At 51.5% G+C, this 23,792-nt stretch overlaps 6 protein-coding genes across 6 annotated transcripts; 3 read left to right on the top strand and 3 right to left on the bottom strand.

Moving 5' to 3' along the window:
• Positions 1 to 7,311: 7,311 nt before the first annotated feature.
• On the top strand, positions 7,312 to 9,711 carry BROUX77_000624 (uncharacterized protein; the record flags this gene model as incomplete). The annotated part of the gene is made up of 1 exon (XM_073751198.1): positions 7,312 to 9,711. The coding sequence occupies one exon, from the start codon at positions 7,312 to 7,314 to the stop codon at positions 9,709 to 9,711; it is 2,400 nt and encodes a 799-aa protein (XP_073608861.1).
• Positions 9,712 to 11,265: 1,554 nt separating this feature from the next.
• On the bottom strand, positions 11,266 to 12,238 carry BROUX77_000623 (uncharacterized protein; the record flags this gene model as incomplete). Its single annotated transcript, XM_073751187.1, has 3 exons — positions 11,266 to 11,453; positions 11,665 to 12,045; positions 12,154 to 12,238. The coding sequence occupies 3 exons, from the start codon at positions 12,236 to 12,238 to the stop codon at positions 11,266 to 11,268; spliced, it is 654 nt and encodes a 217-aa protein (XP_073608860.1).
• A 1,222-nt stretch (positions 12,239 to 13,460) lies between these two features.
• On the top strand, positions 13,461 to 15,584 carry BROUX77_000622 (uncharacterized protein; the record flags this gene model as incomplete). Its single annotated transcript, XM_073751176.1, has 3 exons — positions 13,461 to 13,618; positions 13,702 to 14,417; positions 14,482 to 15,584. The coding sequence occupies 3 exons, from the start codon at positions 13,461 to 13,463 to the stop codon at positions 15,582 to 15,584; spliced, it is 1,977 nt and encodes a 658-aa protein (XP_073608859.1).
• Positions 15,585 to 16,011: 427 nt separating this feature from the next.
• On the bottom strand, positions 16,012 to 17,862 carry BROUX77_000621 (uncharacterized protein; the record flags this gene model as incomplete). The annotated part of the gene is made up of 1 exon (XM_073751165.1): positions 16,012 to 17,862. The coding sequence occupies one exon, from the start codon at positions 17,860 to 17,862 to the stop codon at positions 16,012 to 16,014; it is 1,851 nt and encodes a 616-aa protein (XP_073608858.1).
• Positions 17,863 to 18,209: 347 nt separating this feature from the next.
• On the bottom strand, positions 18,210 to 18,800 carry BROUX77_000620 (uncharacterized protein; the record flags this gene model as incomplete). The annotated part of the gene is made up of 3 exons (XM_073751154.1): positions 18,210 to 18,313; positions 18,375 to 18,686; positions 18,764 to 18,800. 3 exons carry the CDS (start codon positions 18,798 to 18,800, stop codon positions 18,210 to 18,212), a joined length of 453 nt encoding a protein of 150 aa, XP_073608857.1.
• Positions 18,801 to 19,686: 886 nt separating this feature from the next.
• On the top strand, positions 19,687 to 22,049 carry BROUX77_000619 (uncharacterized protein; the record flags this gene model as incomplete). Its single annotated transcript, XM_073751142.1, has 6 exons — positions 19,687 to 19,922; positions 20,013 to 20,133; positions 20,203 to 20,334; positions 20,393 to 21,211; positions 21,274 to 21,411; positions 21,480 to 22,049. The coding sequence occupies 6 exons, from the start codon at positions 19,687 to 19,689 to the stop codon at positions 22,047 to 22,049; spliced, it is 2,016 nt and encodes a 671-aa protein (XP_073608856.1).
• Positions 22,050 to 23,792: the final 1,743 nt, after the last annotated feature.

The raw sequence follows: 23,792 nt of genomic DNA, 5'->3' as shown, positions 1-23,792 counted from the left end.
CACATATCCATACATGTCTAGACCCGCGGTGAGAGACAAAGACCATCGCTTCGTCGCTTACCGTGGCCCGCGCTGATCGCCTCATGGGCAAATCTATAATAGAAGGGAGACAGAAAGGAAAAGGAACGCCGGAGAGATCCACCTACACCCACGCCCCCCCTCTTGTTCTCCCTCCCCTCCTCATCCCCGTCCTCGTTCTTCCTCTTGTCTTCTCGTCTGACTATTCCTCCGCGTGCCGGATATCCACACACGCTTCATCTTCATGTACAGCATGCACATTCGCGCTCGCCGAGTCTTTCATGCTACCGCGACAGCTTCCTCCCGGACAAAAAGGGAAAAGAAAAACGCCCACATGCGATAAGCCAGAGAGAGCACTGTCTGGACTGACAAATATCACACACAGACGCAAATCTTGGCCTGGGCTGGCCTGATTCAAACTCGACCTATTACAACTCCCGCGTTACAAGCACTTGACACGAGGCACCCAGCTATGCTAGTTATACTAATTACATGCAAGTAATAGTTAGTGTGCTTGAACCTGAACTCGAACATATGCAATCAACAGCCGGTGTGCCCAGCTAGAGGCGTGTCCCTCTTACACTCACACTCATCCCCTTGAGAGTCACTAGGAATGCAGTCAGATGTCACTGCATCGCTCATCTTGAAACCGCCATGTGATAAGTGACAACATGGCACCACCAATTCTGCGTATCCTCCCTTCCCTCTGTCAAACAGTCCAAAGCACGCACATTTCTCGGTTCATCACACTAACCCTTCCCAGCTGAATGAATCTCAAAGCGAGGCCCAAAGCGAGCAGCAAGCGAACGAGCGAGTTACAACAAGTTTATATAGAAAACTCCGGGATTCACTAGTTGATGATTGTGGACTTGTAATTGCGATTGCTTAGTCAAGTTCGGTTACCGCCTTGCAGGGGACATGTACCTATGAGGGCACGAATCGAATATCTTTTTACCCTAACCCGAAGCCAAGTAAAAAAATAAAAATAAAAACAGGGGTTTTTTGGTTAATCCCCAAGAAATTGTCGATCCTACAGCAAAGAAGCAGACACAAACTCTTAATCGGTATTAGACTACATTCTTTGAGTGGTGCTCTCAGAGCTGAGCCGAGATAATGAGGGCTCCTTTTTCCCTTTTTTTTTTTTTTTTTTTTTAACCCTTTTTGCCACTTCAATGTAACCACAGGTGGTAGACTCGTCGTCTCTGGGTCCAATGGGATTTTGAATTCAAATGGCCCTCAAAAAGCAAACAGCCAGCTACTAACTCGTCCTAGTCTCCAAGCTCATCAAATGCAGTAGTCAGTCTATCATGCATTCATTCATTCCTGTCCTATCATGTCAATTGGCTCGCTCAGTGGCGCTCCTTTTGCTTTGTATATGCAATGTGCACAATGCATGCACATGCACATGCAAATGCAAATGCATACATGCATAGATCTCTGTGTATTTGTGCCTGGACTAGCCAAGCATACAGTTGACTACTGGGGACAAGCTGACTTTATCTGGCTGAGTCTAGCTAACTAGTGCCAACGTCACCGTCTCGGTCCCTTGTTTCAAAGAGCCGGCTGTGGCTGCCGGCTTCTCTAGGCAATTACCATGTCTGTCCTGTCAGTCGCGGCCAAACGTGCCATCGGCCTACCGGCTGACTACTTGTACCAGATACTTGCATACATATACACACACATACATATGTACGTACAGAGCTGCTCTTCTACGCCCGGCCCATCTGGTCTGCGCAGCAAACGAGCGCCGCGTGCTGCATGCACGTAACAGCAGTAACAGCAAAAAGCAACAGTGCAGGCTTGGCCAAGGGGCTCTTTCGCCCCAAAGTGGATTGTGGATAGGAAATTGTTAGATACTGAACGGACTGGCAAGGGCAAGTGCAAACATCCGCATGTACACACATATGTACATACATACATAGCTACAATTGGAGCTAACTAGTGAGTTACTTGCGGTTGGTTACTTGTCTAACTAGTTAAGGTATTTGAGACCGCTGACTGTTGGGACCTGCACAAGCACATGCGATGGGCACTCGCTGCCACTCACTGGTTATATCAAGATGCAGCCACTTGAAACAACGAAGCAAGTGGACGGCTGACATTTCCTCCTGTCAGCCCACCTAACAGGAAGAAGGAGAAAAAGGAAATACGGCGGCACGGCCAAGCCAACAGCACACCAATAAATGTGTAGCTATGTAGAGATACATAAGCACACATATTCCTGTGGCTTGTGTGCACGTACAGCATATAGGCTTCTTGTGTTGTTCGAGAAAGGCACCCTAATATTAGAGGGTAGGATTGGGCGTTTCTCCAATTAGAAACAGGCAGACAGAGCCCACACCACACCAAAACCTGCACACCAAAACCTCGCAGGCAGCTGCTGTCCATTACTACTCGGCAAAAACCGTTTGAGGCAGCGGCAACGGAAGCATGGTTCATGTAGATGCGAGCACTTTTATCCCAAGCACGGCCATGTGTATGGATGTGTGTACATATATATACATGCATACATAGTTGCTTGTATGAGACTCGCAGTTACAGAGAGGCTGGAGGGTGGTCAGTAACTACGCAATTTCACATATACTCGGAAGGAAGGGGCAAAAAAAGGAACCCGACAGAAGGTCAAATATGGATGTCAAGCCCATTGCACACAGTACACGGTAGCCATCCATGATATACCTGTGGCAGATTATCTGTCATTGGCACTGGCGTCTGAGATGGTACTCGGATACAGTGACAGTGGTAGCTGCACATGTTTGCCCCCCTTCATGCGTTTGCTGGTGGGCCCATCCCAATTTACCATGAACCGAGACAAGAGAGAATGTGGAAAGACGAAAGTACGCAAGTACATGCACATTTGAAGTCCCTGCCCTGCCGTCTCGATGGCTAGACGGCTGAAGCAGAGCCAATCACGGCGCCTGGTCACGCAACCGGCTTTTTGCTCCAGACAGGGCGGGAAGCAAGGATAGAGGAGAAGGTGAGAGGAGGGGGGCGGTCGGTATGATGAGTAGATACAGAGAACATCTTGGAGGAGATCAAAGGAAGGAGAGGTGAAGAATGGAAAGTGGCGGGGTTGAAACTATTCAAAAGCACATTTGGGGTATTTGTCGGTGTCCGATGAGACCATTGGCTGACAAGGCCTTTCTTACAGCTATAGAAAGTGTTGAGCTTGAACAAGTAACTACGCATGTAACTATATATAAACACACGTAAGTATGTGCCTTTTTCCATCGCACCCAAATACTGGGAATGCGATAAACTTGTCTGGCTGACCAACGTGTGAAGCTCTAGTCAGACCGGCTGAACCGCATAGCCCGGCACGTTAGTTTTGTACTTGGAGCAGGCAATGTAATATATACCAGCATATCCTTCCCTGTTCTAGATTAAACGATCCGGGCGGCACTTTGTGCCCTTCCCCTCGTTTTCTGATAACTCTGATAGAGCTTAAGTGACAAGGCTAGCTAGCCCATTCATGAGAGTGAGAGCATGTATGTATGTAGCCAGTTAAAGTGCAAGTAATGCTGGTTGAGTCGTAGCATGAAAGACGAAAGAGGTCCGTGTCCCTCTCCACTCAGAACCTGCCTTCCTGTCTTGAGTCTCATGCCCTCCTTACGCCCTTTGCCCTTGTATTTTCTTTCCTTCCTGAACAGGTCCTGGGTTCATATATGTACACATGTAGTCATGTACAGCTAAAAAGTTAGGGAAGCCGGAGAAGGGAGACACCCGGCGATTAAGTCGGCAAGGCCAAGACTTCACTGCCGTCCCAGCCTTCTTTTTTCGACGCCATTATGCACCTGCCCGACTGCAACTGCAACTGCGCTCTTTTGGAGGCTCTGTCTGCCACAGGCAAAACACACAGGCGGTAAGCACTGAATTCATTAGCTCTATGGTTGCTTAGTTGGTTATAGTCAACTACTTGTTTCTAGGCTTGCAGTTAGTATGAATTGTCAGTGTCAGTTCCTAGTGCTTAGGCTGAAACAAGAATCAACACACGCAATGATGCGCTGGCTACGCTTCGCACCACTAACATCCCATTTGCTGAATGCTTAGCTTCCGTCTGGGAACATCGATAGCGCATCCACACATGCGTGTACTCACCCACACACACAGGTACAAATCTGTGTGTACTTACATATATACATACATACATACTTACTAGCTGCTTGTACCTGTACTTCCACTTGTATCACAGGGTCTCAAGCTAGCCCGGGGCGCTACTCCGACCTTGGTTAGCCTCAATCCGTACACCCACCCTATCAAGACACCTTCTCCCGTTAATTACACCAGCTGGCGCATGCCATCTTTATCTGTTCATCTGGGCGTGTGCGTTCCTTGTCTTGATCCGCTGACGTCAACGAAAACCGAGCCCCTCGGCGTATGCTCATGTGGACTCTATTCTGCCGTGAGGCAAACCAACTATTGGTTGGTCAGAAGGGAAGCAGTCCATGTAAGGTAGACGGCTCAGGTCCGGCCAAAACCAGAGAGTCTCCACTCGTCCACAAGTACCCGCAGCTGTATACAGGTACTTACTCCTGCATAAGGCAAACTTGCATGGGTTCTTCATGCACGCGCCGCTTCCCTTAACCGTAGTCGGCACAGGTACAGGTACAAATTCATCATGTATTTTTATCAGGTCTGCTGTGTACTTGTACTTCATCGCCTTTTTGGGGGTTGCCCTTGAAGAGTTACAGCAAATTGGAATCAGGGCAGCCTATACAAGACAACGGGAAAGAAAAGGCGCACAGAGGAAGCTGCCATCAATCACTCGTCGTTGCCAACCAAAAAAAAAAAAAAAAAAAGAAAGACCCTTGGGAAAAGTGCAGCTAGTGCCAGTACACATTAGATACAATCACAAAGTAATAGCAACATATGGTGAACGCACTAGAAGAACAAAGGAAATAGCAACCCAAAAAAAAATACCGAGCTGTATTGTAAAGTGGGGTTCTCTGTGGCTTCATCCAGGCGCTAATTGGGCTGTACACACATACATACATACATCCACACATCCACACACAGATAGATATATGTATGTATGTATGTACACATGTAACTACCGCACAGAGTAACTGGGTGGATTGGTTTGGTTTGGGGGAATGAAAGAAGGGGCAGTTGCACAGTTTTCTTCCTCTCTACCCGTCTTCTCTCTTTTGCTGTCGGTCTGTGCTGACTTTTGCCCTAATGGCTTGCGCAGTTCCTGCCTTAACTGACTTGACAGCTTTGGTGTGGTCCCTGAATCTGAGGGCTCTAATTTAGCCGATTTTATTGTTGGATCACTTTACCACTTTGTAAAGGCATGTACATACATAATTGTGTGTGTACAAACATAATGTGCAGTCAAGGCCACTATAACGATAGTGGCTCTGGCGTTTGATGCCTAACCCTTCCCCTGGCGTCGCTTTTGAGGGTCTAGATCTTGCTACTTGCTGCACATAGCCAATGAAATAACCCGCCCTGCTTGTGGTGCTTCACGAGCTTATACAAGTGTCATGTGGGAAGCCCGAGGTCTTTCTTCCAGGCTGCGTAACCATTCCTGGATATTCCTGGATACTGCTACATGCTCCCAGAGTGCTGTCCCTCTTCCTCCGTGACTTCGGCAGGTGTGCGGGTTTTGGTGGAGTTTCTTTCAAAGCCTCCCTCCCCTTGAGCCCAGAGTAAACCCCAAAAAATTCCTCAATCCACACACACCTCAGCACACCTCTTCGCAGCACTGCACCCCCCTGTGCTCTGAAAGAAAAAAAAGAAGACTTGAATTATTTTTTCTGTCTTGGTCCAGCATCTGGTTGTCACTCAGACATTAGCATCGTTTGCCAGTCGTATTTCTGCTCATTTTGCTCGTCGCTTCTCCTGTGATTTCGCAGCTGCGTTTGAGTTATTCCCTCCTGGAAGACGTGCTGTAGTTGTAGCTGTAAAATTGCATCGATATCAAGGCTCTACTACATTCATACATAATACCGCTATATTCTGGCTGCATTTCTCTTCTCCTTTTGCACAGCGTTCGGCACTCTTTCTGGTAGTCGCAGCATTACGTTGGCTCCTGCTTTTTTTTCTCCCTGGTCTTCATTACTCTTACTCATCTCAGCCTGAACTTTCTCTTTTTGTGCTTCACCACCTTTATCTGCCTCTCCACATCGTCTCTCTCTCTCTCTTTTCCTTTCTCCCCTTTTCACCACCTCGTCTCCTCGTCTCTGGCCAGCCTCGATTTCCATCGCCATTGATCATCTCTCGAAACTTGAACCCTGTCAAAATTTCGAGGCGTTCTCGCCGAGCAACCCCATCAACCATTTTTCTGCGCTTCTTCTTGGGACGACTGGCTGGCCTGCCATTCATTGCCACCAAAGAGCGCTCTCCTCTTGCCAGGAAATCCTATCGCAACCAGCTATTTACCTCTTCTCTACCTTCCAACTACTTCAACATCTTGCACGAACCGGAGACACCATCTCCCCCACCACGCCCAATTGGTCCCTCCTACAAGTATACATCGGTTGTTCTCACCATATCCCAGTGGTTCTCGACCCTCGCTTCCCCACTGTCATAAAAAAGAACCTTGAAATTGGTAGGTAATGGGCGAATTCTGCTTGTATCTCAAGCCAAATCCCTCTCTTAATACCCATGAACGTGAAACCTTCGGTGTGGCCTAGCTCTATTTCCCTCTTTTTATTTTCTTATCTTCCGCCGCCATGCTTTCTTATGCTGGATTTGATATGCCTTGGCTTTGCACCCTCCTCACCTGGCCACTATATCCTATTCATTCCAGTACAATGGCATGCCAGAGTTTGAAAGGTGTCGCTTGGTACCGTGCTCTACTTGCTGCTAATATCGTCCCTCCACCCTATTCTGTGCACTGTGCTAAGCAGGGGGGAAGTCCCTTGAGTAAGGGACCGACACATTGACTGAATAACCAAGGATTCAATGGTTAGACTGATAACTTGTTCACTTGCACTTGACCAGGATTGGGGCCTGTCCATCTAGCTGGCTGGCTTTAACAAGGGCATTCCTCCTCGCTCCGCTCTTTGACCTTCTTTTCACCCTTCCACCGCCTGATATTTCATCGGCTTCTTTTATGCTTCCCTCCTCCCACCTTTACTTCTTCACCTCTCCTGGTTCACTTTGCCTTTGGTCCCCGAGCTTCACTTCTTCCCTCGCTGTACACCAGATATTCGCTTGTTGGATCTTCAATCTTGCATTGCTCCAGCCTCCTCACAAATGCCCGGCTAACGTGTCACTGCTTCTCAGTTCTCGTCACACGACCTTTTAGAATTGCTTGACTTTGAACTATCAAAATCTTGGCTTGTCATGGCCACTCATCCACATACGACACCCGATATCTCCCACATGTTTAATACCGACGAAAACTTTTCGTTTGACAACGTGATGCCGATGTCAAGAAATATCGCAATGTCCAGTCATGCTCCAATGCCTACACCTCATATACACAACAACTCCTCTCTTCAGCAACAGCAACACCTTGCGGCTTCACAACAACCCGGGCTTGTGAACAACAAGTCTCGCCGACCACTCCAGAATGCTAGCACCAACTCCATTCTGATGCCACCTTCGGCATGCGATGCCACATCCAAATTTTCCCCCAACAAGTCCCGCAACAACGACCACGTGTCTGCCGCTAAACGTTTCAATGCCCAGAATCTTCACTCAACGTCAATGGCTCCGCCCCCCGCCAAAGCTCTTGTCACTGACGAGCTGAAGAAGAAGCCGTTTCTTTCCAAGTTCAAGACAGTCGCCCAAAGGCCTCATCATCTCTTTCCCGACCCGACACTCGCCTTCACCGGCAAGGAGAATATGCATCCCTCCATCTACCCTTCACCTATGTCTGGAAACATGGAAGTGATTTCTCCACCCGCCAAACCCAATGGGAAAAGAGGTCTGATGGAGGCTGCCCCAATCAAGGACTCTCGCCCCAGCAAGAAGACAAAACAAAACCAAGATGAAGAGCCTATGGAAGTTCCTGCTTGGGATTCATTCCCTGCTATTGTCGATGACGGCCAAAAACCTGGACACAGCTATGCCCAGCTCATCGGCATGGCAATTCTGAGATCCCCCAACAGACGCCTTACTTTGGCACAGATATACAAGTGGATTTCTGATACTTACTCCTTTTACATTCCCACCGATGCGGGCTGGCAAAACAGCATTCGCCACAACCTCAGCTTGAACAAAGCTTTTTCAAAAATGGAGCGTAGCAAGGACGATCCAGGAAAGGGCAACTACTGGTACATCGTCGAAGGCATGGAGAACCAGTTCGTCAAGGAAAAGCCTATTCGGAAAACATCCTCAGCTGCCGAGAATGTTCCTGTCATATCTTCCCGCCCCGATGCTTCTCAACCTACCAAGGAGTCTTGCACCAAACCTCAACTTCACATGATGAACCATCAATCATCACAACAACAGCTTGAAGGATCGCTACCCACTCTTCCTGCTTCTCAGTCACAAATGGCACCTGCTGTCGACATATCATCCGATGCCACGATTCCTATTAGTGACCTTCCAGGGCAGGATGATAATGCCGACCGTCATGACAATGATTCCGCACTCGATTCTCTGCTTTACTCACCGCTTCCTAATAATGTCCACTCTTCACCACCCATCACTCGCCACTACCATGTCAACAATGGTACACCTACATCATCGCGTACCATGAACTCGTCCCTTACACAGTCTCTCAAAAAGGCAGTTTCCATGGACGATAGCGGCTACATTTCATCACTCGATTCTTCTGTCATGCGCCAAACCAAGATGTTATCCACTGACTCTGACCGTCCGCGTCACAAGCGCGGTCGTGCGGAGGAGGAAATTGCGCGTATTCGTGCTTCATCTTATGAAAGCCCCACCAAGAGTCGTTCGACTACCAATTTTGTTCCACCTTCTTCTTCGCCCATGCGACATAACAATGCTCTTCTCCACCCCCTTACGCCCGCGATGAAGTTTAAAGCCTCGATCAAACCCCCGGCCTCAGTGTCACCTAACACCAACCTTCGTATGCACCGCGACAAGGTGCAAAGCATGCTTCAGTCTCCTCTCCGCAAGATGACGGGCATGTTTGGCGAGAATACTCCGTGGAGCCCAGCCTTCAAACTTGATGAGTTTGCGTATTTGAACGATTCCATGCTTGAAAATCAGAGTTTTGATATCTTCCAGGAAATGGCGAACGACGATTTCTTCACGGGGCTTCCTAATATCGAGCAAGGTTCTCCTATAAAGCGCCCTGCCAAACGCGGAAAGCTTGAGAGAACACAATCTCTACTTGACACACCGGGCACCAAGATATGGGAAGACAACATGCCCGCCTGCCTTGACACACCGAGTCGTGCTTTTGAAGGCATTGTATCAACTACAAAGCAACTGATGGGATCGCCACTAAAGGCGTCAGCTTTGAACTCGACAATTCCTCTACCACCCAAGCTTACTGCTCCCGAGTCCTCAAAGGCAGGTGCTTCAGCTGCCACCACCAGCAGCACTGCACCCCCTGGCATCCAGGCTCCCCAGCTCCCCTGGGCTTCATTGCCCTTCAACTCAGAATTCCGGCTCGAGGAACCTGCTGAAGTGTCTGGCCTAGACATGCTCCAGGGCTTCCAGAAACTTGGATCTGGCGAGGCTCTTGCTGGCGCGAATGCCGTCAAAGGTGGCAACACCAACGCCTCAAAGCCGGCCCCCAGTCGGTTTTTTCCCATGTTCTAATGAACAATATCTTTCTTTTCCCACTCTCTTAACAAACCACAAACGCCTCTACCCCTTATCACGAAGTCATGAATTAAACTGTTCGTTCTTTTGCTTTTTCTGGCTGTCTCTTTTTTTTATCATCTTAAAACTATCATCTAAACACACCTCCTTCACCGGTATTGGTCCAGTGGCAATGCGACCCAGGCCTTACATGATCTTCCCACGATGATGACGACTTAGTACCCCTAGCACATACTTTATTTTTTTGTCTTTTGCGTTATTGTACCCTCTTGGCTGATCTTTGAAGTAAGATCACGTTACTTTCCCGGAGAAGTCTCCGGTTCATAGAACAAAAGCATGCTATTTGCAGAACGTTTTTATGTTGGGTTTCTTGTGCCCCTTTGACGATTTTGGTGTTTTATAGCCCCTGTTCTTACCATGACCAGCATTACCGTTATCTCTCTACTGCCTAAGTTTTAGTCCTAGTACACAGTTTGTGCCTTTTTCAAAGGACATGAAATGCTATGTTTTTGATTCAACCGATACGAGAATGTTACTTGTCGCGCTATGAATGTATCTTTTCTTTTTTTTTTAATTAATCCAATATTTCATCACATTTTTTGAGTATTTCGTCGAGTTTTTTGATGTAGTAAAGGTAGCCTGGGGCAATGGAGGATAAGGTTTTGTGTTCTGTCCCGGCTGAAGAACACATTCTGCCGTTGGTTGAATGGATTTCATTTTTTATTCAAAGGGGACTTATTTGACGTTACACAGTAGTTCAAGCTTTTAACCCTTGAAATTATCAAGGGTTATCTGTGACAAGGCGTACCATCATCAAATGAGCCTAAGGACATTGACAAAGGTTGATCTAGAAGTTTTTTTTTTTTTTACAGTATTAATTGTGGCGCTGAAATATGGTGTTCTCGATGTGGTGAGGGAGGGGGGCTTAGTGAGAGGTTGATAGGTGGAGTGAGCAACGAGAGAAGTTCTAAGTGACTAACTAGTAACCAAAGGGACTTAGAGAAAAAAAGTAGGAATCAAACATCTAGTAAGTCACCAACAAGACAGGGGACATTGAGAGATGAACAAAAGAGGAAGAAGAAAAAAAAAACAGACAAAGAGACTCTCGAGTCATGCGGGATATATGACGGAGCCGCTGGTAAAGACAAAGCTGACCACCCAGGTTTTTTTCTATGTTTAGAGAAGGAGAAAACAAAGGAAAAGGGAAAAGAGAGAGGGGAACAAAAGACATTTGGCTGATTCCCTGTCGTTGAGACGGGAAAGCAAGCCGTGGCTGTAGGTCTGAGGGAGTAATAAAAGGCCGGTAAGAGTGAATAGAGACACGAAGAGAAGAAAAAGAAGAAGAAGAAGCCAGGGGACACATGGGGAGAGAGAGATGAGGGAGTGTCATCTGTATGCGGGTATTATGTATACTGTGACTAGGATGAGGGCAAAGCCCACGGACAGCACAGCGCAAAAGATGAAGCGCAACGGAGCAGTGGCAAGCCATTTGTCCAGGTCCAGGCTGTGGGCGCAGACGGTCGCATCGGTGAGGGGCAGGCTCCAATGGTGCTAGTACATGCGCAGCCGGCCGGACCAAGAGGCTTCTTTGGGGTTGACTGTGATCTGGTAGGGAAACGGGTTGTTGGACGACGAGGTGATGGGGGGGATGTGGCCCTTGTTCGAGGAGACAAAGTTGGTGATGTTTAGAACTTCGTTGAGGAGAGTGCGGCTCATGGCTTTGCGCAGTTTGGCGTGGTCTGCGAGATTGATTTAGGTGGCATGTTAGTCAAGGGTTTTGGAGGGGGGGTTGAGTTGGTGTAACCAATGTAGGGGACGGAGGGGGGGTTGAAGGAAGAGAGGATTTCAGTGTCTAGAGATGTTCTGACCCAACGGGCTTTTCCAAGAGTAAAGGCGCAGAAACGCGAGACAAAACTCCCGGATTAGTTTGAAGAGAGGGAGGGGGCGTACCGTTTTCATTTCGCGGGTGGGCCAGAGAAACCTTGAGAATCCAGGACTCCCAGCACACCTCCTCGTCTGGGCGTGGTATCCAGCCATTGCGACGGCGGCGCTCAAAGAATTGGACCTTTACAATACCGCGCTTATTGCCGGACTGGTCAGCTTGCACACCCCTGCCATCATACGCGGGCGCCAGAGACGGTATAGCCGGCGCGTTGGCAGGAGTGGTGGAGCGGGCCAGCTCGAGGTCGTACGCGAGCTTGGCGACGTGCTGATCGATGAGGGTTTCCAGTTCGGCGTCGACGACATAGGGAAGCGGCAGGTCGAGACAGCGGCGTGTGCGCGGCTCAATGGTAGGAAAGTATCGGTGGAAAAAGATGGTGTGGAGCAGGGCTATGGCGGGCGGGTGGTTAGCGGGCCAATGGGCCATGAGCCGGCAGATGACCAGGCACCGACGGCTCCGAAAGAGCGTGGGCCGCGGCGAGGCCGATCCTGACATACCTTTGACAATCTCGCGGACCGAGTCCGGATCCGAGATGGCTTCCAGCACAAACTCGTGGGCGGTTTGTTGTTGTGGGTGGTCCATGGCAGGCGGAGATGCGACAAAACAAAGGAAGGCGGGCGCAAGCAAAGGAGGCCGAAAGAGCGAGAGAGAGAACGCGGCGAACACGTTCTACAAGAGTGGCCACGAGCCAGGCCAAACAAACGAGATTCGAGCAGACGCTGAGCAAAAGGTAGTGCAGGAAAAAAAATTCGCTGTCGGCTGCAGCTTGAGCGTTGCTGTTGTTGCTTGGTTTAGTGATGGACGCAATGCAGCAGCAGTTTTACCCCACTATTGATTGGCATGCAGGAGAATGGCCGGGGGGATGCATAAGCATGTGCTCCTGGGTCTAGAAAGTACCGGCTCGACTTGTGCTGGGACTGCTGGTTCCTACGGCCGGGCAACGAGAGGGTGCAGGAGAAAGAGAGCAGCCCGGTGGTGACGGTGCGCTTGGTTGGGGGCTTCGCTTGCTTCAGGAGGAGGGGGCGGCGAAGAGTTAGGGAGAAGCCGTCGACACAAACAGGGATGCAGAGAGAGGCTCGGCGAGGGTCTAGCGGGCGAGGAGGAGGCCGAGGGAAGAGGGGATATGGATATATTGGGAAGAGTCTTTGTTTGGGCGGGCAAAACGGCGCAAGAGAAGGTGGCGATGTGTGACGGCCGTTCCAAGAGCCGTATTCTGGGAGGTCTCGTTTTGGGACCAGTGACGACATTGGTGTGGCGCGGCACATGTGGCGTCGAGAAAGCGTGGCGCGGGCCTGCCGCCAGGGGTTGGTCCCATTTGGAGTTTTAGTGGCTGCGCCCATTAGCTTCAGTGGGTACGCCGGCTAAACTAGTGCTGCTCCAGCAGGGCTACCCACTAAAACGGCAGCACAGGCCCCCTAGTACGCAGAAAAACGGCCTCATTTTACAGCGGCTGCCCAGCCGACAGTCCAGCCGCGGCTCGTCTTGTTCTGTCGCGTAGGCGTAGAGTGAGTGCATCCTCTTCGATTCTTCTTCCCTTGGCTTCACGTGCAGACTACCAGTCTCCATCTTCCTGCACACACGATTGCTGCCTCGCTTGCCTGATTTGCCGTCCGCCGCAAAGTCTGTTGGGCTGCTCGGCTGCCGATCTGCTCTCTCCGCAAAACATCGCGACTTCTCTCTCCCCCCTTCACTCTCTGCCGCTCAACGCCGCCCGGCCATCTTTCGCACTCTCCGTCCGTCTTCTTCGCTTCCCACACACTCGCTGCCAGCCGAGGCTACTGACTGCCAATTCCGCCTGCCCTGCATGCTGTCTGCGACAAGGCGCTGGCTCAAGCGCAATCGCACGCCTGTTGCCGTTGGCTTGGGCGTTCTGGGCGCGGGCTATGTCGCTGCTCAATATGTCGCTTCCAAGATCAACGATGCCCGCGAGCGGCTCAGCAGCGAAAGAGTTGCCAAGGAAAAGTACGTACATGTCAAACTGTGTTGTCGTGGGCCACGGCCTGGAGATGGTAATGTGCCTGGCTAACTGCTTCTCTGTGCTCTAGTCTTCGCCGCCGATTCGAGCAGAACCAGGAGGACTGCACCTTTACCGTGTTGGCTCTGCTGCCAACTGCGACGCAGAACATCCTCGATGCCATGAACACCGAGAACATCACCTACCAGATCCAGCGCGTCAAGGGCGTTAGTCGGGCTGGGTCGACCGCCACCTTGTCAACCGCCGGACCTGCCAGTGTGGCTGACACGGCCATGACCGAGGACGACGGGAAGAGCACCAACAGCGAGAGCGGAGTACACGCCAGTCAGGTCGTGTTGCCGCTGCAATTAAAAGCGCCTGCGATCCCTGCCACAGTGCCCGAAAACCAGACCGAGTCTGCCGCCGAGTCTGCCGCCGAGTCTGCCGACAAGCCTGCTAAAGCCGAGGAGGCTTCTACTAAAGAAACCAAGGCTAAGCCCGACGCGCCAGATGCCGCGAGCGAGATTAAGACAGAAGAGCCGGCAAAGGATGAGGCTGCTGTCGCTCCCGCTGCCGATGCCGCCAGTGAATCTCCTGCCACTGAAGCTTCTGAAGATTCGTCTGCGAAAACTGTCCCCGCTTCTGAGGTTGCTGCCCCGTTGTCAAACCCCGAGGTTGAGGTGACCGAGCCCCAGGATGGCGGCCAGGCCGTAGCGCAGGCTGCTGTAGAGGCCAAGGCCCAAGCTCTGGCGGCCAAGGCTGCTCGCAAGACGAAGCGCCAGCTCTGGGCCGATTTGACCATTAGCTGTAAGTTTGAAACATTGCCAGATATCGTGGACTCTCCAGTCTGTTCTAACATGACATGATCCAGCCATCGCCCGTGCCTTCACCCTTGTCTACACGCTGGCGTTGCTCACACTCCTCACGCGCATCCAGCTCAACCTGCTTGGGCGCCGCAGCTACCTGTCCAGCGTTGTCACTCTCGCCACACCTAACTTTTCCTCGGGCATCAGCCTCGAGAACCATGACGACATTGACTCTTCAGCTGTCTACGGCTCTGATTTCGAGACCAACCGCAAATACCTGACCTTCAGCTGGTGGCTACTGAACCGCGGCTGGGTCGTCATCATGAAGCGCGTTGAAGCGGCCGTGCGCCAAGTCTTTGGACCTCTGAGCCCGCGCGACTTGCTTTCGTTCGATCAGCTCTCGGAGCGTGTCCTGGCAGTGCGCAAGCTAGTTGAGGGCGTCTCACCCGAGGAGCGCAGAAAGGCCCAGTGGCTCCCGGTTCTCCTGCCGCGCCGCGAGGACGAGGACGAAGTCATCCGCGAATCTGGCGTCTTGATTGCAAACAGCGCCTCTGCAGCCCCGCCTCAAAAGAGCTCTGATTCGACTACGACGCCAGAGTCTCTGCGTAGACTGATTGACGAGACTGCCGACATCATCGAGTCCCCCTCCTTCACGCACGTCTTAACTCTGCTGCTGGATAGTGGCTTCACTGCCCTGGTTGACAAGAAGCTTGCGCTCGGCGCTTACGACCTGCCGTCTCCTGAGCAGGTACGCGCTGAGTCACTGGAGATGCGTGATCTGCGGTCGTCCCGCGTCGTACTTCTGCCCAAGATCCTGTCCATTCTGACCCGCGAGGCCCACGTCATTGGCAACGGCATGCCCAACGAGTACCACCAGGAGATGGAACAGGTGCCCGAGCTCGAGGCCTTTGCTGCGGTGGTGTACTCCAGCAACTGGGAGGCTGAGATTGATGGTGACGCGGGCTTTGACCATCCCCCGTTGGTTTCTTTTGGCGCGTCGGCCAAGCAGGACTCGCTGCACGTGGCTAATGCCCAGAAGCCCAAGGCTGCGCGGGATGAGGAGGACGAGAGCGTCGTCATGGTAGGAGACACGGGCAGCCAGAGCATGGTCATCGTGGATCCTGCGTTTGAGAATGTGTGGGAGAAGGTCACTTCGGGGGCGCCATAGAGTTGCGTAGCGTGAAGATTTGCTTTGTCTTGCTCTATCATGATGGTATAGTTAGCTGTTTGTTTTTCTGTGATCCATGCTGCATTGTTATGTCATTTTGCTTTTGATTTCTGTTTTTACATGGCAAATTTCTCGCCATTCTTTTAGATGTCAATCATGAACGATCTGATCTAGTCTTGGGATTCATTCTGACATGAAGCAGTCCACATGGAGGTTGGCCAAGAAGGCTTCTTGGTGTTAATTATGACGTATTGTGCCTTTTTGAGCACGAATGGCATTCTTTGAAAGCGGTGATGGCAACAAACTATGTAATAAGGTGATGACGGCCAAGCAAAACAGAGACAGGAAAAACATGACAACCATGGAAACGACGTGTATACGACAGAACACACTACAACACCCACCCACACAAACCTCGGCTCCCTCTCTAACCCCGTGGCGCTTTCCTTCTGCGCGTGTTTTGCGTGGGAGCACTGCTCGCCGCTGATGCCAGACCGCCGCCGTCGCTCTTGTGTCTGATGGCCACAGCCGGGCGCATCTTGCCGCCCTTGCTGACAACCGGCTTGCGGGCCTCCTCCTCCTTCTTCTCCTTCTCGAGCTTTTCCTCGGCGACGGCCTTGGTGGCCATGAACTTGACCTTGGCCGAGGGGTTGATGGCGAAGAACTCCCTGCTGTTCTCGTCGATGGCGAATTCCTCGTCCTGGAAGAGCTTGGAGAAACGGTCGTCGCCCAGCAGCTTGGCCGACTTCTTGTCGCTCGACGCCGCCTTCTCCGCCAGCCGCTTGTTGACCTTGACGGCCGCCAGCGCCTTCTTGTGCCCGCGGATACGACTCTCGCGGTCCTTGTCGATCTTGGCCCGGATCATCTTGGTGCGCTGCTCCTCCCACAGCGTCGGCTGCGTGATCATGCGCGCCTCGTCGTATAGTCGCTGAGCCACAAAGTATCCGTGCATGTACGGCCGGAGCAGCGACGTCTTGCCCACCAGATGTGCCATCTGTAGCGTGCGCAGTTCCTCGAGCGTCACGAATTTGTAGTTGTCGTAGACCTGTCCGGCCGGCTGGTTCGAGCTGCCGCCGACCACGGCGCCGCTGCCATCGGCGTATTCTTCAACTAGTGAGTCGAGGAACGTGCACCAGTTCGGCGCAGGGCCGAGCGTCGGCACGAAGAAAATGTTTTGGCGCGGGCCCTCGTTGGCTGTTAGCAGCATTCCGCTGTCGGGATACCACGCCACGTCGTTGATGTCCACGCTTGAAGAAGCGTGTGTCCATGGGGTTCCGTCCTTGCGGTCCCACAGCTTGATAATGGTCTTGTCGGCAGAGAGAATCTTGCCTTCTGTTGTGCGCACGCTCGATGTGCTGCTCTCAAGGAAAATAAGTTTCTGGATGGCCCAGCCGTTGCCCTGGTCTTTCTTCAGCAGTGGCTGTGGAGACCGCAGGTCGTACAGGTATATCAAGCCGTTGGTGGTACCGGTGGCAAGTGTTAGTCCGCTGCGGTCAAACTCCAAGCAGCTGATGCCGACTTTGTCATAGGCGGAATATGAGGCGCCCTTGGGCAGTGGTAGGATGGCCGCACGTGTGCGTGACCGAGGATCCCAGAACTCGGTTGTTCCCAGGCTAGTACCGTAGGCCTGCAGGCCATGTGATCGCTCAGCAAGGGCGGCGGCCTCGATACTGCCGGCATCAATGGCGCCCTGCAAGCCGACAGGGTCAACCGACGTTGTGCTCTGGCCGCCAATATCCAGCTCCAGAGACTTCATGAAGCGGCCCTGCTCCAGGTTCAATCTGAAAACCTCGCCCATGCCATCTGCATTGGGGCCGACGCTGGTGATTAGGGCCTCGGCCGTGCGTGAATCGTACTTGAGGTCGCGGCCGTATCGGGGGATGCGCGTGGAATAGTGGATGCCGCCGGCGGTGTGGAAGTTGAGGGCCCGATCGGTCTGGAGATGCAGACTCTTGCGGGCGTCGGACGAGAGCAGCACAAAGCGGCGATTCGTGGCATCGGTGTGGCGCTCGTAAGACAGTGAGAGATGTTGGAGGTAGTGTGTGTGGATCTGCGGCTTGTAGGTTCCCGTGCTCATCAGCCACTCGCCGTCTTCACTGACTTGCAGACACTGGCTGGCCTCTTCGAAGCCAAAGTCCTGCAGCAGCTCGATACCCTCTTCGCTCTCCTGGCGCAACTGGCGCTTGCGCTTGCGCGACAGCCAGTCGGGCAGAGGACGGGCAGTATCCTCGCCGGATATCGTGTAAACGGGGACTTCGGAGTCTGTGGTCAGCTTCATTGTGGCGGGATGGCGGCTGTAGACAACTGAATTAGATGCAAGAAAAAGGCGAACAAAGCGTTGCACCACAAGGAAAATCGAGCGTGTCGCAGAAAAGCTCGCGGGGAGGTTTTGCGGCTTGGGTTTTTTTTTCTCGGTCAGCCTTATCAAGCTTATCGTAGTGTCGGTGAGTGGGTTAATCATTTGTGGAGCATGATGACACCACACCCATTCCCACTGGCGCTAGACCGAGCTCACCGCCTTCAGTAGCCAAAGGCATAACTACTATCATGATGCAGCCCACGAACTCATGAATACTTGGTCAAATACAAAGAGCATCTTGTTGAAATTTACGTCCATTCTTGTCCTCATACCAAGGTTCTAATAAATTGGTCCAACCCCATCTCGAAAAGCTCGTTCTTGACGCCCGCGCCACCTTTGTGCTCCACTGGCGCAAGAGGGTTCTTCACAACTACACTCGGTCAGTACAATGGCGCAGAGAGGGGAAAAATCACAGGATACTGAGGACGTACTGTATTCTACCCAGAGATTGATGTATATTTGATGCAACACATTCCGCATGCTGGGCGTCATGGTGTCCGTCAGCATCACGAAGCGCAGATTTGCAGGTGTCTCGTAGTAATGTAGCTTGTACTGGCCGGTCCGAAAGGCAACAAAGGCATCGTCGTCGCCTCCGAGTTTGCGCACCATGTTGCGCAGCGAGAACACGGTTCCGAAAATAAGCTTGGCGTCATCGGCAGTGGAGTGCTTGACGGGCGGTGGCGGCGGATAGGCGGGGTTCAGGGGATCAGACATCGCCCATGTTCGGGTGTAGACACATTCCGCTAGATCAAGGAGAGGATGGCCGGCGGTTAGTTTACCTGCAAAGGGCGGGTTATTGGGACTGGGAGCAAGCACATACTGTGGCGGTCGAAGATGTAGAACGAATAGATGGTCATGGTGATGTGGTGGCAGCAAACATAGATCGCAACCCAAGTTCAGTCAATAGCCATTGCCCAGCAGTGCGCGAGAGATCAGTGGCGGGCAGTGAAAAAGCGATGCGACAAACAGACCCAAGAAAAAGCGAGCGGAATTGCGGTCTCTCTGTGGTGGCAGAACGGCCATGGAAGCTTGCACAATAGTGAATCTCGATTCCACAGTGACGTTGAGGCACGAGCGAGTGATGCCTCTAACGCGTTTATGCTTGTACCAGGTATCACGATGCTAAAAGGCAGGCAAAATGCGGGGTTGGGCCCCAGACCCCAAAGCTTCCGCGATGCCATGATCGATGCGCAACAACACCAAGCGGTAAATACGGCCGAATTGATAAACGGGCCGGCTGTCTCTTTGGGAGCACAACTTCGCATACAGCTCTAGGCCGGCGCAGTCCTATAGTTTCTAGTGTCATCCGGACAAACACGAAGACGACGACCGGCTTGCCATTAGGGTTAGCTGTTACAGTAACTCCCATTACGTCTGTGAAACAACCGCTATACGCAGCTGATTCCTCACTAAACACACAGTTAATAAAACAAGAAACCTGTCGAGCCTGTCGCTTGTGCTGCCCCTCGCCAGCCCGCGCACCTCATCTCAGTTTTGCTTTGTTTTTTGCGCTACCTTGTCCACTTTAGGCCTGATCTTCGCCCCTCACCTGAACCATCTCCCTGACCCAGCAGAGTTACAGAAGGTCGCCACCACTGTCAGACTCGCTAACAAAGCCCAATGACTGACTGACTGGCCATCTTTGTTTCTCCTGGTGCTTCTGCCGTTTCAGGCTCTACCCATCTTCTTTTTCACTTCCAGTCGCGACTCCAACCTTCATGTGAAGTCCGTCGCACTGCTATAATGCCAATACCAACACCCCCGATCCTCCAGGCCAAGTTGGCTGATACGCCCGCATCGCCCAACGTGTTCCCGTTGGCATCTGCCAGCCACGGCCCGGGCGCTGGCCAAGAGAATAGTGCGCGACCCGCAACCCCGCCGAGCCTGCTGCCGGCGTTTTCTCCGGAGCCGCAAGTTTTGCGCTCCGATACCGCGCCCTTGCTGGGTACGACTATAGACCCCCAGAAAGCCAATGCGTCGTAAGTGGCCCCTTTGTTTGGCTGTGTTTGCCGCTTGTATGTTAATACTGGGCCCCGAACCCGTGTTTGCGTGTGTCTGTTGTGTATTAGATATCATAAACGTACTCTAAGCGAGTACTCAATGCTTTCGCCTGGCCCTGGTACACCTAGCGGTTACCACAGCCCCATGCGGCATCATCGACGGACACCATCTGCGCGTACGACTGTCAAGGTGAATATACCACGGCATTTATTGGCCTTCTAGTATAACCGTTGTCATGGCACTGACCTCTCGCTGTAGGAAACCCTCAATGCACGCTCAGAGAATTGCGTTTTGTACCACCGCGTGAACCAATACCGTCTCAGCCGCGAGATTGGCCACGGCTCGTATGGAGAGGTGCGCGTGGGCACAGACGCTGAGGGCAATGAATATGTAAGATGTCTAGCATTTGGCTCTGTCCATGAAACCAACTGACGTCCACCCCATTCAGGCTGTAAAAGAGTTTTCCAAGTCCCGTCTGCGCCGCCGGGTCCAGTCTCAGCTCCTGCGTGCCCGGGGCCCTAGCAGATTTTCCGGGCCTGGCTCCAGACCACGTCGACCCCCTGTGAGCCCCCGTGTCTCGGTAATGGATTTCGATGCACCTGATGCTGGTGATCCATTGTTTCTCATCCGCCAGGAAGTGGCCGTCATGAAGAAGCTCCACCATGAAAACTTGGTTCAACTGATTGAAGTCCTCGATGATCCAGAGGAAGATTCATTGTACATGGTGTTGGAAATGTGCCATCGTGGCGTCGTGCAAAAGTTTGATGAAAACAAGAGAGCCACGCCACTCGAGGAAGAGAAAGCCAGACACTACTTTCGTGATTTGATTCTAGGAATCGAGTATCTCCACTCGCAGTGCATAATCCACCGCGACATCAAGCCAGACAACCTTTTGCTCTCTGAAGACGATGTGTTGAAGATCTCCGACTTTGGCGTTTCGCAAATGTTCACCGATGTCCGCAAGGGCGACATGAAAATCTCAAAGGACGCTGGGTCCCCGGCCTTTATGGCTCCCGAGCTCTGTCGCGCTCAACACGGCGATGTGGCAGGCAAGGCAGTTGACATCTGGGCCATGGGCGTCACCTTGTACTGCTTCCGCTACGGCAAGATTCCGTTTGAAGAGGGCGAGCATATTTTGGAGATGTATGATAATATTTGTACACAACCGCATGTGCTGCCAGAAAACGAAAGCCTCGAATTCGTGGACCTGATGGACCGCATTCTAGAAAAAGACCCTCTCAAGCGCATCAAGATGCCAGAACTGCGGGTAGGCCTAGCCTCATGACTCTTTGTTTCTCCCCTTGACACTAACGCTTTTGCATATTCCAGAATCACTCGTGGGTTACCATGTCAGGCATCGATCCTCTATTACCAGAGGAAGAAAACTGTGCTGAGTTTATCGAAGTACCTAACGAACTGGAACTGAGTCGCGCCTTAACCCGCAGGACAACCAATATCTTCACAGTGGTAAGTATCTTATGCTCAACATGGCCTCGATTTTAGCATAAACTGTCTAACGTTGGTTTCATTTGTAGATGAAGGTTTTATCTAAGCTCAAAAGCAGAGTCGCGAGACGCAAAGCTTTGCAAGATGACTCTGCTGCCGAGGTTCTATCGCCAGCTACACAGGCCAATATCTCACAGTCTAATGCCCAACTCGCTGCGGAGCTGGCTAAAAGGCGACAGCGTTACAAGGTCAACAAAAGACCCAGCTTCCTGGATCTCCCGGTCGAAGAAGACCTAGGCTATGGGGGTAGTGGCGGCCTGTCCCTACTATCCCCTCATCCACGCAATGAAGGTGATGAAACCCCGGTCCCTTTTGTCAGATATCTGGGCATTGGCACTGGTTCCCAGTACCACGTCCCTAAAGACGATACAAACAACAACTATGTTGCTGAATCACCAACCACCGTCAGCTTTTCTTTTTTTGATTCTCCAAAGGCAGAAAAGGGCAATTTCTTCCAACCTCGGTTGCTCAACGACCCGCCAAAGCCCACCAGATCCAAGGGCCGAGAAGGCGCCGATGATCTGTGTGAGACCATGCTGGCGTTAAGGGTCGACTCGGGCTTTGGGGAGATAGCAGAAGACATGCAGAATGCGGGATAAAAAGAGAAGACGGCTCGGTCACGGGGCCCACCTTACATGGGAGGTACTCAGGATTTACCCTATGGATTTGATAATGTTTTGCTTTACAAGAGTTTTATCTAAGACGCTGTTTCGACTACGTTGTAGAAACTATTGGCGCCCTGTGTATTTCGTGACTTTGACCCGGCCAAGTCTCTTTTTTCAGTGAGGCTAAAAGTGGATATGGCGCTCCTTCCGCTTAGAACCGCCACTTTCGGGGCGTTGGTGCCGTAATGTGGGTCCATTTTCGGGGCTGGTTGAACCTCAAGTCCTTAACGGATTAGGTACTACATGGCTTTGGCAATCGGAGAATAAAGTTTGGGCGACTTTCTTGTTTGTTTGGCGGGAATACTGCACCCTGCGTCTCCCTGGAGATGGATATGGTGCTCATACATTGAAATTTCAGAGAGCGTGGCCGGAGCTCAACAACATTGTTAGCCCTTGGAACGTGTCCCGCAAACTCTGTCTTCAAAAGTACACTGAACTATTAAACAGTGGCATTAAAGCAACAGCAAGACTATGATGTTGGAAATTCTCCTTAGAAGTGTCCATCGGACAGTCCATTGGAGAGAGATGCAAGCCACGTCTGGACCCTGATGTGATGTGCCTTTTCTTGGCACCACATACCTCACACCAGACTTTTGGGTTGTTTCACCCTTGTATTAACCAGCCATTCATTCTTTGAATGAAAAAAAGGAAAGGGGGCTTTAACACAACGAATAGTTACCTAAGACGCAAGGCGCGAGCCTTCTCCTTCAATGACAGGTCCGTTGAGCCTCAAGAAAGGCGCCTTGCCGTCTTCCGTGTTCCGGCAGTACACATTGTCTCTCCTCGACAGGGACATCAACCACCTTAGCGTTCTATGTGCGACCGGGTTTTCAGCATGAAAAGAAAAGAAAAAAAAAATCTAAAAAAAAGTTCAAGTTTGAACGCCACGCATTTACACGGTCTAATGTTGTGCGACCTGGTAACAAAAATGGCAATACCATTGATGATGATATGTGTACGACACCAAATGCATGCATGTATGTATATGGCTGGTATAACTAGTCATGTATATTTTCATGCATGGGCCGTGAAAAGGTTTAGCGTTACTGCATAGATACTTGCCAATAGTACATACATGTGCGGGTGTAAACAAAGGGAGGGAAGATGGAGGAAGCCAAGGAGGGTAAAGACTCAGTAGCACGGCGACGAAAAAGAGTATTAAGCTGCAAGCCAGCGCCGAGCTGGTCAGCATGTAGGTCGCCCTAAAGATGCATATCTGGAGCTCAAAACGAGCTTACTGCGCGCGACTACCTGATTTTCTGGCCACTTCCTGTCGACAAGGCGTGCAACAAGTATGATGGTTAGCTGGAGGGGGGTACGGGTACAGTAGAAGGGGGTAAGGTGGAATCATGACACTCTAGTTTTCCGCCTCGATATTAGCGGTCTTATCCCACGCATATATGTATGTATGTACCTGTGCTAGCAGTATCTTCTGCATGGAGTGGATACCGAAAAAGTACATTACTTCAGCATGGACCGATATAGAACCCGTGGCGGCTGGCTGTTGCGCCCTGTCCATCAGGTTGTTGATGTGGTTGATGCTTTTTTTCCACATGGTCAAAGTGTCCTTGGCTGCATTCTCCCAGACCTCAGTTCTCATGTCCTCAGAGTCTCGGTCGTAACGGCGGTGGTGACTTTAGGGGGGGGGGGGATTTTTCTATCCATTGGAGGGTGACA

The sequence above is a fragment of the Berkeleyomyces rouxiae genome, assembly GCF_048999995.1.
Source record: "Berkeleyomyces rouxiae strain 22BRR77 chromosome Unknown BrBRR77_ptg000001l, whole genome shotgun sequence".
NCBI lineage: Eukaryota > Fungi > Ascomycota > Sordariomycetes > Microascales > Ceratocystidaceae > Berkeleyomyces > Berkeleyomyces rouxiae.
The sequence above is the reverse complement of the archived record's forward strand: the minus strand, read 5'-3'. Positions and strand labels throughout refer to the sequence as shown.